The following is a 14,949-nucleotide window of genomic DNA, read 5'->3' as shown; positions in this document are numbered from 1 at the left end:
TTTATTGATTTTTTACAGAGAGGAAGGGAGAGAGATAGAGAGTCAGAAACATCGATGAGAGAGAAACATCGATCAGCCGCCTCCTGCACATCTCCCACTGGGGATGTGCCCCCAACCCAGGTACATGCCCTTGACCGGAATCGAACCTGGGACCTTTCAGTCCGCAGGCCGACGCTCTATCCACCGAGCCAAACCGGTTTCGGCACATTTTTACATTTTAAAAATCTCTGGTTAGCCCTAGCTGGTTTCTCTCTTTCCCTCTCTTCACTCTCCCTAAAAATCAATGGAAAATTCTATCCTTGGGTGAGGATTAACAAAAAAACATAAGATAAAGTCTCCGGTTAGAGTGAGGGCATATTCCTTTTGAAGGGGTAAGATAAGACTTCCAGGTCAGTCAGTTAAGGGTGTCTTGGGACCAAAGCATAGAGAAGCATTTGACTACATGGAGGTAGTAATACATGAAGTCACTGGTGGGAATGAGCTTTTATAGAATAAAGGGAAGGGGGGAAGAATGAGAATTTAATATTTCAGTAGAGAATAAAATAAGTAAATAACCAAGGAAAGAACAATCAAGGGTAGAAAGTACCTGAAAGAAGCCAAAGAGAGAAATTAATAATTATTATTGATAAATGTTCGAGAAAACTTAAAGAGAACGTAGCCAGAGAAACAGCATTTTAAAAAAATCCTCACCCGAGTATATTTTTTCCATTGATTTTTAGAGAGAGTGGAAGGGAGGTAGTGGGTTCGGGGGAGACAGAGAGAGAGAAACATCAACGTGAGAGAGACACATCGATTGGTTGCCTTCCGCGTGCACCCTGATCGGGGATGGGGATCCGAACCTGCAACTGAGGTACATGCCCTTAACCAGGAATTGAGCCCGAGACCTTCGGTCCACAGGCTGACACTCTAACCTCTGTGCCTGACCGGCCAGGGCAGAAACAGTGTATTTGACCTTTAACATTGTTTGAGACCTTCGATGGTAAAGGCAGTAGAAGGGCTGCTATGTTTGTTTACGTTGCCTTCTGTTTTCCTGGAACATAAAGCCTCTAATCTTTCAGGGCTTCCTGATTTCTTCAGAGGTGTATCTGTGAAGCATTTTTTTTTTCATGATAATGAAAACCAGAGTTGCAAGTTTGTTTTACTATCTAGTTAGAATAAGGATGTGCATCTTGGCACTATGTATAAATTATCAAAGCTTCTTAGAATCAACACTCTTAAAAGCATTCGGAAGGAGGAAATTAACCTGGAGTAGATGCTAGGTACTTCACACATATTTTTACTTACGTCTTGTGCAATACCAGTTTTATCCGCTTTGGAATATTTCTTTAAATTCACTAATTTTGCTCGGACGTATGTATTTTCCATGTAAGAAAGTGTCCCTAGGCAGGAACTGCTATTCTTCCTTTGTTCCAGGAACACCTTTGTCCTGGAGTACTGTGGAGAGGTCCTTGATCATAAAGAGTTTAAAGCCCGGGTGAAGGAGTACGCACGGAACAAAAACATCCACTACTACTTCATGGCCCTGAAGAATGATGAGGTGAGCGGCACGGATGTGTGTGCTTTGAAACAGATCTGGAACTTGCTGAATTCGAAAGGGTTATTGATATAATAGGTCACCGCTCCACCACTGAACCACACTGGCCGGGCCATGTTACAGCTCTTCACAATTATCAGTGACCACCCCCCACCCCCCAAGAGTTTTTGTTTATGTGGGTTATATTTGTCAATATTTATTATATTGAAAATTAAAGCTGAGAAATATTTATTAGACCTTTTCAAAGTAATAAGCCCATTATATTGACTTTTTTTTTTTTTTTACAAATCTCCTTAATACCTGGCTTAATAGAATTTACCTAGATTCTCATATTTGCCTCTACATTCAGTCTGGAAATGCAAATCCTAGCGATGGGCTCCAGGACCTGCTGAATCTAACTCTGGAGATGGGCCCAGTAGCAAGTGGTCCAGGGCGCTCAGATACGCCAGTTTGAGAGCTGTTGCACTGTGGCATGGCGTGCACTTGAGAACACAGTGACACACAAGAAGTGAGGTTGGAACACAGTGGGATATAAGAAATAGCTCAAAGTAGATGAGAGAACGATAGATAAAGGAGATAATTTTGTCTGTGGATAAAATGTTTATAGTCGGCAGATCTTCCAGAGGACAGGGTCACCACTCTGAAGTATAAAGTAGTATGAGAGTGTTTTCTAAAGGAAAGGGGTTGGGAATGGGATTTTAAATTTGCCTGATGCCTTTCCTTTGCAAAATGCAAGTATATGTTTAGGTCTCGTTTTTAACTCTTCCTTTTCCCTCTCCCTAGATAATAGATGCCACTCAGAAAGGAAATTGCTCTCGTTTTATGAATCATAGCTGTGAGCCAAACTGTGAGACTCAAAAAGTAAGTTGGGGTGGATTTAGAGTTTGGGGTATTTACTTAAGGTTCTATTCTGACCTTTTCAGATTGTATATCAAAAGCACCCAAGACTAATATTTTTAAATCATTTTTTCCTACTCTATTGTTAAAAGTTTTTATTTTGAAGTAAATTTAGGTTATGAAATAATAAATAGTGCTGAGATAGTACAGAGTTCTCATACCATCCTTCACTTAAGCTTCTCCAAATATACATTGTACATAACCATAATACAATTACTCAACCCAGGATATACTGTTAACTGTTACCTAGTCTAAAGACCTTATTCAAATTTTACCATCTGTCATTTTTTGGGTCTAGTATTCTGTCCAGAAAACTCCTGTTACATTTAATTCTCACCTCTTTTTGCCTATAAATTTTAGATATTATTTCAAAGTTGCCAAAAATACAAAACTAAATTTTGTTCTTAATGGAGTCCAGAGTGTATGTGCACTATTTAAATTTTTAAAAATGTTTTTATTGATTTTTAGAGAGGGAGGGAGAGGGATAGAGAAAAACATCAATGAGAGAGAAACATCAGTCAGCCTCCTGCAGTCTGCCTCCTACATTCCCCCTACTGGGGATTAAGCCTGCAACCCTGGCATGTGCCCTGACTGGGAATCAAACCAGTGACCTCTTGGTTTATGGGTCGACACTGAGCCACGCCAACTGGGCCCATTCAGATTTTTATCAGCTCCTATCCAGGTTCCAGATTTGACGGTTGTAATGACGCAATAAAGGGCAAATCGGCCGCAGGTGAGAGGGATTCTGTGCGGGTGCGTGTGGGCACACTGCTCCTCAACAGGCCAGGCCCGGGTCTTGCTTTTCTTCACGTGCTGTGCCTGGCTCAGAGTTGGCACTTGATAAATCCATTCATCGGTGGATTTGTCACTTTGAATGTGTCTCATTTGTGTTTTGAGCTTAGATTTAAAATATATAAATAGATTAGAACTTTGGTTCTTTTTTAGGTTAAGAAAACTATGGATCCACTCCCTAGGAAAAATAGATCCAATGGTCCCCTCTCATATCAAAATAGTGGTTTTGGATCCTGGTATTTTTTGCCTTTGATCTGTGTGCCACTCGACCTTAAATAGGACTCTTTCTGAGAGCTGAGCCATATCATGAATGGGAGACATTGGTCTGAAATGACTCAGCCTACAGTTCTAGCTCAGATTCGCCTGCAGCTGGTGGCCATATGTCTGGCGGTGAGACTCCAACTGCATGGTGTCCCTTCGTCTTTTTAAGATGTTTTTTCCATTGGTAACATGTTCAGATGGTCGGGAAAGGCGCTCTACAGTCGACTTCCATCGCAAATGATCTGGAACTACAAGGCCTAACTCCTGTGTACTAACCCCGTTTTAATTCTTGAGTTTTATACACCTTCCCTCTCACTACACGCAGCAGTGTGACCACTGCTTCATGAAGGTCAACTTTTGGCATCATTTCCCCCTGGTTCCATACCCCATCTTATCTTTGAACATAATTACTTTTAACATAATGTATCTTTACTATGTGGAAATCAGCGCATCAAAACTAGTTAAAGTAACAGTTACTTTTATTAGATACAAATTATAGATGATATTCAATCTGATAGTTCATGAAATAAGAGTAGCACTTTAATATGTTAGTTTATTTAAAGAAAAAAAGTTCCCTATTTACCTATTTGGAAAAGCCTTTATCTTCTAAAGATGAACATGCATAATTAAGGTTGATAATGGTAATCTTTAAAAAAAAACATAGATTAATTAGTTACTAATTTCTTTCCTTTTACAAACAACATCTCAGTGGACTGTGAATGGACAGCTCAGGGTTGGGTTTTTTACCACCAAACTGGTTCCTTCAGGCTCAGAGTTAACATTTGACTACCAGTTCCAGAGATATGGGTGAGTATTGTTCTTTCTGTGTTGCTGCTTCTGTGGGAAAGTAGACTGTTCAGATACAGAGAGAAAACTGTGATGTGAGCTACTGAGAAGTTACATATATTACCAGCTCTTATCTATAGTGGACTTTCAATTTTGTGTTTTTCCTATTGTAAGGCACTTTTGGCCATTAAGGGGTATTGTGCATGAACAGCATAATTTTCCTCTGAACTTCATACTTCATATATAAGTATGTTTCTAATGTAATTTAAAAATTTTTAATTATAGAAATGTCAGCAGTGTGTGTGTGTAAAGAGAATAGTACAATAAATCTCTATTCGTCATTCAACTCACGCTTAATCTTGTTTCATCTATGCCATATTGTACTTTGAAGAAAAATTGTTAGCTAGTTTTGTTTACCAAAATCAATAAGTAATGAAGTAGCAGTCAATGCCCTAAGCATCTACATTGTGGTTTTACAAAATCCCACTAAAAAGGAACACGGGTCCTTGGAGCAAGCTGATTTCAAGCTTAAAACGCATTGAACAAGGTGATCCTGGATCATCTTGTCATACCAGAAAGCCAGTTATTAAACACTAGAGGCCCGGTGCACGAAATTCATGCAAGAGTAGGCCTTCCTTCCCTGGCTGCCGGCACCGGCTTCCCTCTGGCACCTGGGACCCGGGCTTCCCTTGCAGCCCTGGTTTGGTCCTGAAGGACATCCGGTCTAATTAACATATTAGATTAGGAGGGTCATGTCAAAGGGGCTCAGGAGCTAGCTCAAATAGGCTCTCACCAGAAGTGGGAGAGTTCCTAGTAACACTTAAGCATCAATAGGGTAACAACTGCAGCAGTGTGAAACACATTATGTAGAATCCTTGAATATTAATAGTATTTTGAAAATAAAATTGCATTCATCATAATTGATGAGAACCAATTCATGACTTTGAAAATGAATTTTAAGAATTAAAAAAGAAAGAAAGAAAGCATTTATTCTGCCATTCCTAGTGAATTCTACTTCAGGTTTAACCAAATATTTGATGAGAAGAAGTTCTTTATAGAGGTTATTTCAGCTAATAAATGAAGTATAATGAACGGTATCACCATTTCACAACACCTCATGGACTAATGTATCTGGGCAGTGGTCTTGTTTTTTACTGTCCTCTATACATCTTTTTATAATAATACATTTAGTTGTTCTATGTGCCAGTCAAATATCTACATATAAGTAATAGATATTAAACTACTTAAGCAATTTTGTTCCTAGTCCAAATATGTATATGAGCTCTTATTTTCATATATTAGTAAGTACTTTTATAAAATGAAGAAATTACTAATTAACCTCTTGGCTAGTTTTGTCTAGCTAATAAAGAAAGATTAGAAAAAGAATGACTATTTTTAAGAGAAATTTTCAGGCATTTGCATTAGATAGTATCAGGTTTTTTGGAGTCTCAAAATAAATTTTTTTTTCTGTAGTCTAGATTGACTTCTCTCTTGTAATTATTATATTGTCAACATTTTTATATGGTTTACTTTCACACACTGACATTTCTCCTGTGCTCCTTGAACAGAAAAGAAGCGCAGAAATGTTTCTGTGGGTCAGCTAATTGCCGGGGTTACCTGGGAGGAGAGAACAGAGTCAGCATTCGAGCAGCAGGAGGGAAAATGAAGAAGGAACGATCCCGTAAGAAAGATTCAGTAAGTGTTGTGTCTTTTTTTCAGATTTCACCATAGACATTTTAAGGGAGGTAGCTTTTCTGATTGAAGTTTGAAAAGTCAGAACTACAACCAGAGAAATTCAGGATCAGGTGAGATAATCATGGAAAAGAAGAATGAATGATGGATGTTTTTATTTCAGGGTCACAGGAATTAGAATTGGATACGTTTGAGAAATAATGAAGTCATCTTGAAAACACATGTGCTAATGATTTTTTAGAGCCAATAAAACTAATCCTAAGTAAAATTAAACTGTTTCTGTTAGCTCACGTGAGGCTGGTCTGTATCCCTAATCTTTCATATTGGTCTGTTTGGTTTGGACCTCTAAAACTTGCAAGTGTTCTGAAAATCTCTGAAAACCCTCTTTGGAATGTGAAGTGAGTTTTGAGAGGTAACAGGCAACGTAAGAGTGAGAAATAGTCTCAAGTGGTCTTTTCATTTAATACATTAGAACAGTAGTTGATAGCCTTTTTCTCCCCCGGCTCACCTGAGTCACTACTGCAGGCAGGAGGTTTCTTGTTCCTTACAGGGGCTCTTCACTGGGACAAAGTCTTCCTGTTGTTGTTGTTGTTTTGTAAATTCCCCTCCCTTCCCTGAGGATTCCTTTTCCAGAGCCGTGTGTGTGAGCCTCATAGCCACCTGTGAATCCTAGTGGGGGGCTGGGAGGAAGGCCTGGGGGCTGGGGAGGTAGTTAGCATATCCCTCTGTGATCCTTTGCAGTTAGCTCATTCCTGGGCTTCTTATGAACCAGCTAGAGGCCCGATGCACAAAATTCGTGCAAGGGGCTCGGCCCTGACAGCCCCGGCTTTGTCTGAAGGTCATGGTCGTTCGGCTGTTCGGTCTAATTAGCATATTAGCTCTTTATTATATAGGATTATATAGTCTACTGTTAAGAATCATAAATGACGTCAATCTTACGGTTTAGATGAGGAGACAGCAACGAACATGGAGTAGATAGAAGTATAATGGTTCAAGATTATGTCATTAAGCCCAAATTAATTGAAAAGAATTAATTATGAAGAAACTAAATTCCATAAGAAGACATAGATAGCAGAAAGCTTTGAAAAATGCCATTTTTAAAATGCAAAAAAGGGGGAAAGTTTATAATAAACACCCATGTTTCTACCACCCAATATGGGAAAAAAACTCTTCGAAGTATTGTGTGTGCTTCAGCTCTCTTTTTAGAGAACATACATAGTGCAGCTGAATGCCAGGCACTATTCTAAGCACTTGACATATTAACTCGCTTAATTCTCACAGTAAGCCCTTACTTAAATAACGTACAGGGAGAAACATCAGCATTGATCGGCTGCCTTCTGCATGCCCCCTACTGAGGATTGAGCCCGAAACCCAGGCATGTGCCCTGACTGGGAATCCAAAGGGTGCCCTCTTGGTGCATGGGTCGATGCTGCTTCATAACCAGATGTTTCCTTTGCTGTGGTAGGTGGATGGAGAGCTAGAAGCGCTGATGGAGAACGGGGAGGGTCTCTCTGATAAAAACCAGGTGCTCAGCTTATCCCGGCTAATGGTTAGAATTGAAACTTTGGAACAGAAACTTACCTGTCTGAAGCTCATCCAGGTGAACACTTTGATATTTATTAATTTATTTTTTATTTCTGAATTTGATGTGGGACATTTAAACTATAGTTCAGAATAAATGAATGAAGAAGGAATAATTCTGATGAGAAGAATTTCTGTTATTTTAAAAATGGATATGTGAGTTCTGCCTGACTTTGAAAGCAAGTATTCTTAAAAATGGCTTGAGATTTCAGCATAATTTAGTCTATTAGCAGATCCTACTTGTTTTCTCTCTTTAATCAGAGAACATGGTGAGTTTTTTTGTGCAACAATTCATGATATTTGATATGTTCCTTTGCTGTGGTAGGTGGACAGAGGGCTGGACGCTCTCCCCGTGGTTATTAGCATAACAAAGCCATTTTAACCACAGGATCTCATTTACTCCAGTTTATCTTTATAGTTTTAGCTTTTTCAATAAAAATGAATGTAAATTTTTTCTTACTCCTTTAGAATTGGATTTCATTGTAAATGACACATTAATGTTGATATAATTTTTACTTTAATAAAGTAAAGGTTGACTGGATATATTTTGGGTATCAAAAAAGATTATAATCTCTTACTTTAAAGCATTTTTCAGTTACATAGTTCTAGTTGAGGTAAAGTAGTTTCTAGGTTTTTTGGAATATAAACAAACTCTAGTTTTCTCTGTGGGCCCTCTTTAACATTCTGTCTGGTGTTCTCCACCCCCTCCACCCCCCCAACACCCCGCACCCTGCTTCCCTGCCGCCATGAAAGAACACTCACTCCCAGTCTCGCCTGAAGTCCTTTCTGGAGCGCCATGGGCTGTCTTTGCTGTGGATCTGGATGGCGGAGCTGGGGGACGGCCGGGAAAGCAACCGGAAGCTTCAGGAGGAGGTCAGTTCACAGTCAGTGCTCTTGATTCTTAAAGCCACTTGTTGCCTAGGTGGGCGGGATGCGATGCTATCGGAGACAATGAGTTTGACATTACATTTACTGCTGGTGCGAAGTATTTTTATCATCCCAAGGTCATCCCAACTATAACCTTTACATGTACTTCTCTAGTATCGAGTTTAAGGGCAGTATTACATAGTTGGGAACTGGGAGAGCAAGATATAATACCATAGTTAAGTGAAAGATCCTGTCTGTTGCTAAAACCATAGTTCTTTATGTGTTGTTTTTTTTTTAAATTTTTATTGATTTCAGAGAGGAAGGGAAGGGGGAAAGAGATGGAAAGATTAATGATGAGAGACAATCATTGATCAGCTGCCTCCTGTACGCCCCCTACTGGGGATCAAGCCCACAACCCTGGCATGTGCCCTTGACCGAATCGAACCCGGACCCTTCAGTCCGCAGGCTGATGCTCTGTCCACTGAACCACACCAGCCAGGTTGCTTAAAACCATAGTTTTAAAAGATAGGAACCACATGAACTTACTTCTGGGGCTCTAAAAAATTAGTGAGGAGCCGAATTCTGGATGACGAGTAAGAACATTTTGAGGAATAAATGAGTGTTTTAAAAGATCTAGGTAAATGTTCATTGGTAGCATTGTTAGTGGGGTTGTGATTTACACCTTCCCGTGAAATAAATAATATATCTAACGTGGTTCAAATGTAGTTCCTTTTAATCATAATTAAAAGTGGGCAAATAAGTGATTGTCTTGCCTTCATTCTTCTCCTAGGAGATTTGGCAGTAAGTAGAAGTGGGGGAAACCGTGGGGTTTTGGTAGAACTGCAGTGCAGGCTGAACTTGGGAAGAAACTCTTGTATTTAGGGCAGGAGGGTGGTTATTTCTGAATGAAGAGAGTCTCTTTCCTGGGTGTATCAAAGGCTAGAGAGGTAAGTATCTGCGGTTTTTTGTGTCTCTGTGAGACATCATTTAACTGTATGTGGTTGCATAGTTCCCATACTGTATCACAGTCACTTGGGAAACTTTTTAGAAAAAGATACCCAAGGTGATGTCTAGTAGTTAAAATATTTTTAAAAATCTAACCAGGTGGAGAATATTAATATGAATCACTCCTATTTGATGATGTGAGTAGTCACCAGCTGTACCTGTTATTTTTGCTGTTGAGTCTTATTGAAAGTTTTCCTTCCCTTTGATAGATAAATATTATGACATTTGAATCTTTTTGTGACTACAGAGACTTAGGTCTTAATTTAATAAGACAGTAAAAAAACAACAAACAAAAAAACCCCACTGCTCCTGCAGAAATGATCTGGCCCCCATCCAGAGGTTTGAAAAGTCAGGTGTACAAAGTGATGTGATTTTTTTTTTATTGTGTTTAATCAGATTATAAAGACTTTGGAACACTTACCTATTCCTACTAAAAATATGTTGGAAGAAAGCAAAGTACTTCCAATTATTCAACGTTGGTCTCAGACCAAGACTGCTGTTCCTCAGTTGAGTGAAGGAGATGGGTATTCTAGTGAGAACACGTCACGGGCTCACACACCGCTCAACACACCTGATCCTTCCACCAAGCTGAGCACTGAAGCTGACACAGACACCCCCAAGAAGCTCATGTTTCGCCGACTTAAAATTATAAGCGAGAATAGCATGGACAGTGCCATCTCTGATGCCACTAGCGAGCTAGAAGGCAAAGATGGCAAAGAGGACCTTGACCAGTTGGAAACCATCCCTGTAGAAGAAGAGGAGGAGTTACAGTCACAGCAGCTGCTCACACAACAGCTGCCTGAGTCTAAAGTTGATAGTGAAATTGCTGGGGAGGCCAGTAAGCTACCCACCCCTGAGCCGGAGGCTGATGTCGAAATAGAGCCAAAAGAGAACAGCAGTGCGAAGCTGGAAGAGCCTGTTGCTGAGGAAACGCCGTCCCAAGATGAGGAGGAGGGCGTGTCTGATGTGGAGAGTGAGAGGAGCCAGGAGCAGCCGGACAAAACCGTCGATATCAGTGATCTGGCCACCAAGCTCCTGGATAGTTGGAAAGATCTAAAGGTAAGAAAAACAGTTTTGTTCATTTTAACCTGAATTACTCAAGTTTAGAGTTGCACAGACTTTAAGTAGAATTACCTACTTTCCTAGCTGTACATGTATTTTTGAGAAATGGAATACCATCTTACTATCAGCTAATTATTATAAATGTCTCAAACATATTTTAAACCTTGGCAAGAGATATACCAGCTAAAGTAACATACAAATATCCCCTTTTTCTCATTTAGGAAAGTGTATCACAACAGGGAATTTAGTAATTCAAGTGCTCGTCACAGTGAAAACAAAAACAAAAAACCCTTTGAGTAACAAATGTGTGGTTGGTTCTACATTTGAAAATTCTCTGCAAAATTCTATGGCAGAAAACAAAGAATGTTTAAATTAATTGGAAATTAATTTATTGGATTAACTGAAAATTAATTTAAATGAAAAATTAATTAGAAAACCAAGGTAGTATAGCACCTTTTCATAAAAAATGATTTGGCATAAGTTTCTGTTCCAGTAAAACAGCTTTATATGGAGCAGCGCTAGTTGGTATTGAGTTCCAGTGTTATGTCTGAAATAGACCTGTCTTTAAATGCCTATTTCTTTAGGAAAAATACGCTGTCCTGCGGGAAAGTAGAGGTGTGGAAGCCTTGTGCTTAGACACCGTCTCCTGTCAAAGGAGGGAGCAAGGTGTGCAGGGTTTGCTTTGCAGAAAACCCGCCTGGCTCTTGGATAAACAGATGTAACAGGATGAGCCTATGAGAGATGTGGACCCAAGGCATCTAAATCTTGGATCCAGGTCTTAAGGATCCTGTGGGAACAGTTTACATTTCTAGCTCCTATTTTTCTGTTCCTCCTTTCTTCTACCAGAGGTGAAGCATCCAGGTAAACCAGCAGTACTTTTTCATTTGCAGTGAGATGGATACCTGAGCCTTCCCTGTCCCCAGTTATGACGACAAAGCTCACCTAGTAGATCCTGTGATTTGAGCCATAATGGAACTGGCCTTACACTGAGCAAAATGAGTAGTTCAGTGTTCGTGCACTGTGCTTATTTTTGGCTTTTGCATTTTGTTGTGTCAAGACCCTTCTTTGAGTATGGTGTGGTTTCAGCTCATTTACCCATTTGAGCTCTTACTCATGCTACTCTTCCATCACTTACAGTTCAGTGTAAACTCAGCCTTATGAAATCTGACCTTTTTATAAATCTAAAGAGAAGGATTCATAAAAAATCTGCTTATGACACAACATGTGAACTACAGAAATTGGAATTGCAATTAATTGAAAGAGATGCTGGGACAGTCGCTTGGGTGGACCTTTATTTAAGGCCCGCTTTTATTTTATTCTTCCCTGAAAGAAGTGGTTTGTGTTTAGAGACTGCTAGGAGAGCTGTGCTATGGCTGGCTCATAGGGAGCTGGAAATGGAGACAAGTGCACTGGTGAACATAGCAAAGAGAGAATGGAGTTGTAGACCCAGCGGTTCACTTTTGCCTGAGAAGTCTCTGATTGATATAACTAAAAAAAAGAAAAAGACATGATTATCATAATTCCTTAAAACCCTGTCTCTTAAAATCTGGAGAAAGTGAATATTTTTATTTCTCTATATGGTAGTTTTTTTATTGTAATTGTAATGGTATGAATTATTCTCTGGGATTTCCTTAACCCAGTTAGAGATCATGTATTTTAAAGTCACGTTCTAGACATACATTTTGAGTCCTACAAAATTACTTCTGCCCCTGCTTGTAATCCTCCCCACTCCTGTCTGAAAGATCAAAGGAGTTGCACAGTGCTGTGTAGCTTGATGGTCCTCTTGACTTGAGGTTTAAAATTTTATTCGTACTTAAAATATATCCTCCTTACTCTTTCTACTTTGGGTTTATCCCAATTCTTAGCATTAAGGAAGCCATTAACTAAATGCTCTTTCTTCAAAGTTGAGTTTGCTCTGGAATCATTACCCATCTGGGATTGCATTGCTGAGACATGTGTTTGCTTGACTGACTGTGATGTCTTATTACACATTGGTGCTAGGGTTCTTAATTCATCTATTCTATTAACATTTACAATGGTTCTAACTTCAACACGGATTATGGTTGCCTTTAAAAATATTCTTTAGCTAGCATCTAGCAAGAACTCTGAAATCAGGAACCTGTGATTGAACATTTTAGAGAAATGCATTGACTTGATGTGATGACTGTGCAGTATATCCGTGCTCTCCCGGCATTGAAAGAGTTAACTACTTCTGTCTGACTTCCACCTGTGTGTTCAAGTAGAAAGTAGCCCTTGGCAGAAAAGAAAAGGTCTTACTCAACCCGTCTTTACTCAGCACCTGCTGCCCAGCACCGTGTTAGTTGCTGAGGTTAATTCCAAGATCATACTGAAAAGCATTGGCGTAGACTGTGGTTATGTTAGCCACTCCTGGCTTCCCTGACCTGGGCCACCTGCACTTTGCTGGAGTGAGTCCCACTTGGCCTTCCTGCACATGGATGGAGTGAAGACCGCAAAGCAGTGGCTTCAGAATCCTTAATCTTGGTTTTGCTGTGAAGGCAGACTCTAGGGATCATCAACAAATGAGAGGGCGGGAGGGAAGGGAATGAAGCTTCATGAATTACTCTTTGTCCTCCCAGATCTGATGATGATCCCTCTTGTAACTTGAACCATTTCCATCTAGCTTCTCAGGGCAGCAAGGAGCTTGTTAACATCACCAGCTGACCATGTGTCTCCTTTTCTCAACTCCATTTTCAACTTCGTGCTGAAGAAAAACAAGAACCTAGCGTGCATTCTGTGAAGAAACAGGAAGAAGGTTGGGAAGTTGGATGATGCATGAAAAATATAATAGGTGAAAAGAGGACAGAGGTGGTTAACTCATGGCGCCGGCGTTATTTTGGTGCGTCCATTGCCGACAATGGATGTCGTTCTGGGAAAATCCCGACTCCTGGCGAGAAAGGATTAAGTGAGCTGCTTTTTCTGTGCCTCTGTACACAGGACCTCTGCCTGCCTTGGCTCCTCAAGGCTTACACGTTTTGACTCGTAAAGTAAACCTGAACGAGAAACATCCTCTAGCACACGGCTGCACATGAGCACGCCTTCATGTTCACATGCAAACTCACTGGGTTACGTTTTCAGCAGGGACATGTACATGTATTTCTGTTCGCAAAAGGAGTTGTACATCACCCCTCATGTTGAAAACATACCCTAGACTTCACAGGGCAAAACAGCTGGTTGTAAGTGGTGATTAATTATAACCTTGACTGGAAAATCTTCATTCATTTGGATCGTAAGACAAAGAGGTAAGGTTCCTGTGAATTTGGCAGCTTCCGTTGCAATTAAACACCCAAGAGATTGTGATGGCTATTGATTCCAGAGCCTGTCTTGTAGACCTGTAGGTTATAGGGTGTGCCTCTCCTGAAGATGAATTCTGGGGAGTTATAGTTACACCTGGATTGATGATTTAGGGTCAACATTTTGTAACATGATAAATTGGACTCTTCTTAATGGCCATTCTTCTTACCTTTCATCTTTATCTCCAGATATTATCTTTAATTCAACAAACACATTATTTTCCTAGGAATTTAAGCATTAAACTCTCTATAGAAATAACATGGAGTTATCCAACTAAAAGTTTTGAGTTACTGCTTGGAATTTTGATCTGTAACTCATATTCTTTGTGAAATCTGCAATGCAACATTTCAAAATGAAATTTTGTGCCCTGAATTTTTGTAATAAATTTTTAAATCCTTAGTAGAGGTTATTCTATGTTCATAAAGATCAATATTACATATCTTCATCTTTAAAATGTATAATTGACCCCAAGAACACTATATTAGATACTGGTTCCTTGGTAAAAGGTAAATTGGCCTTAAACTTATTAGTAGTCCCTTTGTTATTATTGGATAAATACTTCCATCTAAATCGCAGGTTGGCCAAATCTGCTCCACTGCCCGTTTTTGTAAATAAATATTTTTTGGTTTTTGTGTGTTTGTTTGTTTTTAACAGCCATGTTTGTTTGTCTGTGGCTGCTTTTTCATGCAGTGGTAGAGTTGAGTAGTTGCTTCATTGACTAGGTGACCAGCAAAGCCTAAAATATCTACTGTCTTCTTTACAGAATAAGTTTGCCAACACTTGATCTAAACAGTAAAGTACAGAATGTGGTTGCTCTAAACATTCTGATACTGAATGAAGTCATTTTGACAATTTATTATTTGGGGTGAACTCTTAATTCTATTTCCCTAAAGACATAATGATCATGTTTTTATAACCATAAAGTTAAAAAAAGTCTTGACACTATTTAGGAAAAGTTACTTTATTTGGATGTAAGACTGTCTGAGAAGTGGGAGACTATATACATTACTAGGAGCCCAGGGCACGAATTTGTGCACCTTGAAAGGAACCTGTGGGCCATGAGGCTGCGGTAGGCACAGGGACGGGTCTCGGCCCATCCTCCGCACCCACGCCCAACCCCTCCCACCACGGCCCCCAGTCCCCTGTCTGCCGGCAGCTCC

The 14,949-nt window shown here is 39.8% G+C and overlaps 1 protein-coding gene across 1 annotated transcript in view; it reads left to right on the top strand.

The window, feature by feature from the left end:
- Window positions 1-14,949, top strand: part of SETD2 (SET domain containing 2) — a 66,318-nt gene that overhangs the window by 22,437 nt on the left and 28,932 nt on the right. Inside the window, exons 6-12 of the mRNA XM_005867203.2 lie at window positions 1,414-1,537; window positions 2,318-2,395; window positions 4,194-4,291; window positions 5,839-5,965; window positions 7,428-7,562; window positions 8,297-8,416; window positions 9,812-10,474. Of these exons, the coding sequence (XP_005867265.1) occupies window positions 1,414-1,537; window positions 2,318-2,395; window positions 4,194-4,291; window positions 5,839-5,965; window positions 7,428-7,562; window positions 8,297-8,416; window positions 9,812-10,474 (1,345 nt within the window). The remainder of the gene's footprint in view (window positions 1-1,413; window positions 1,538-2,317; window positions 2,396-4,193; window positions 4,292-5,838; window positions 5,966-7,427; window positions 7,563-8,296; window positions 8,417-9,811; window positions 10,475-14,949) is intronic.

Source organism: Myotis brandtii, unplaced genomic scaffold (genome assembly GCF_000412655.1).
Source record: "Myotis brandtii unplaced genomic scaffold, ASM41265v1 scaffold246, whole genome shotgun sequence".
NCBI lineage: Eukaryota > Metazoa > Chordata > Mammalia > Chiroptera > Vespertilionidae > Myotis > Myotis brandtii.
The sequence above is the reverse complement of the archived record's forward strand: the minus strand, read 5'-3'. Positions and strand labels throughout refer to the sequence as shown.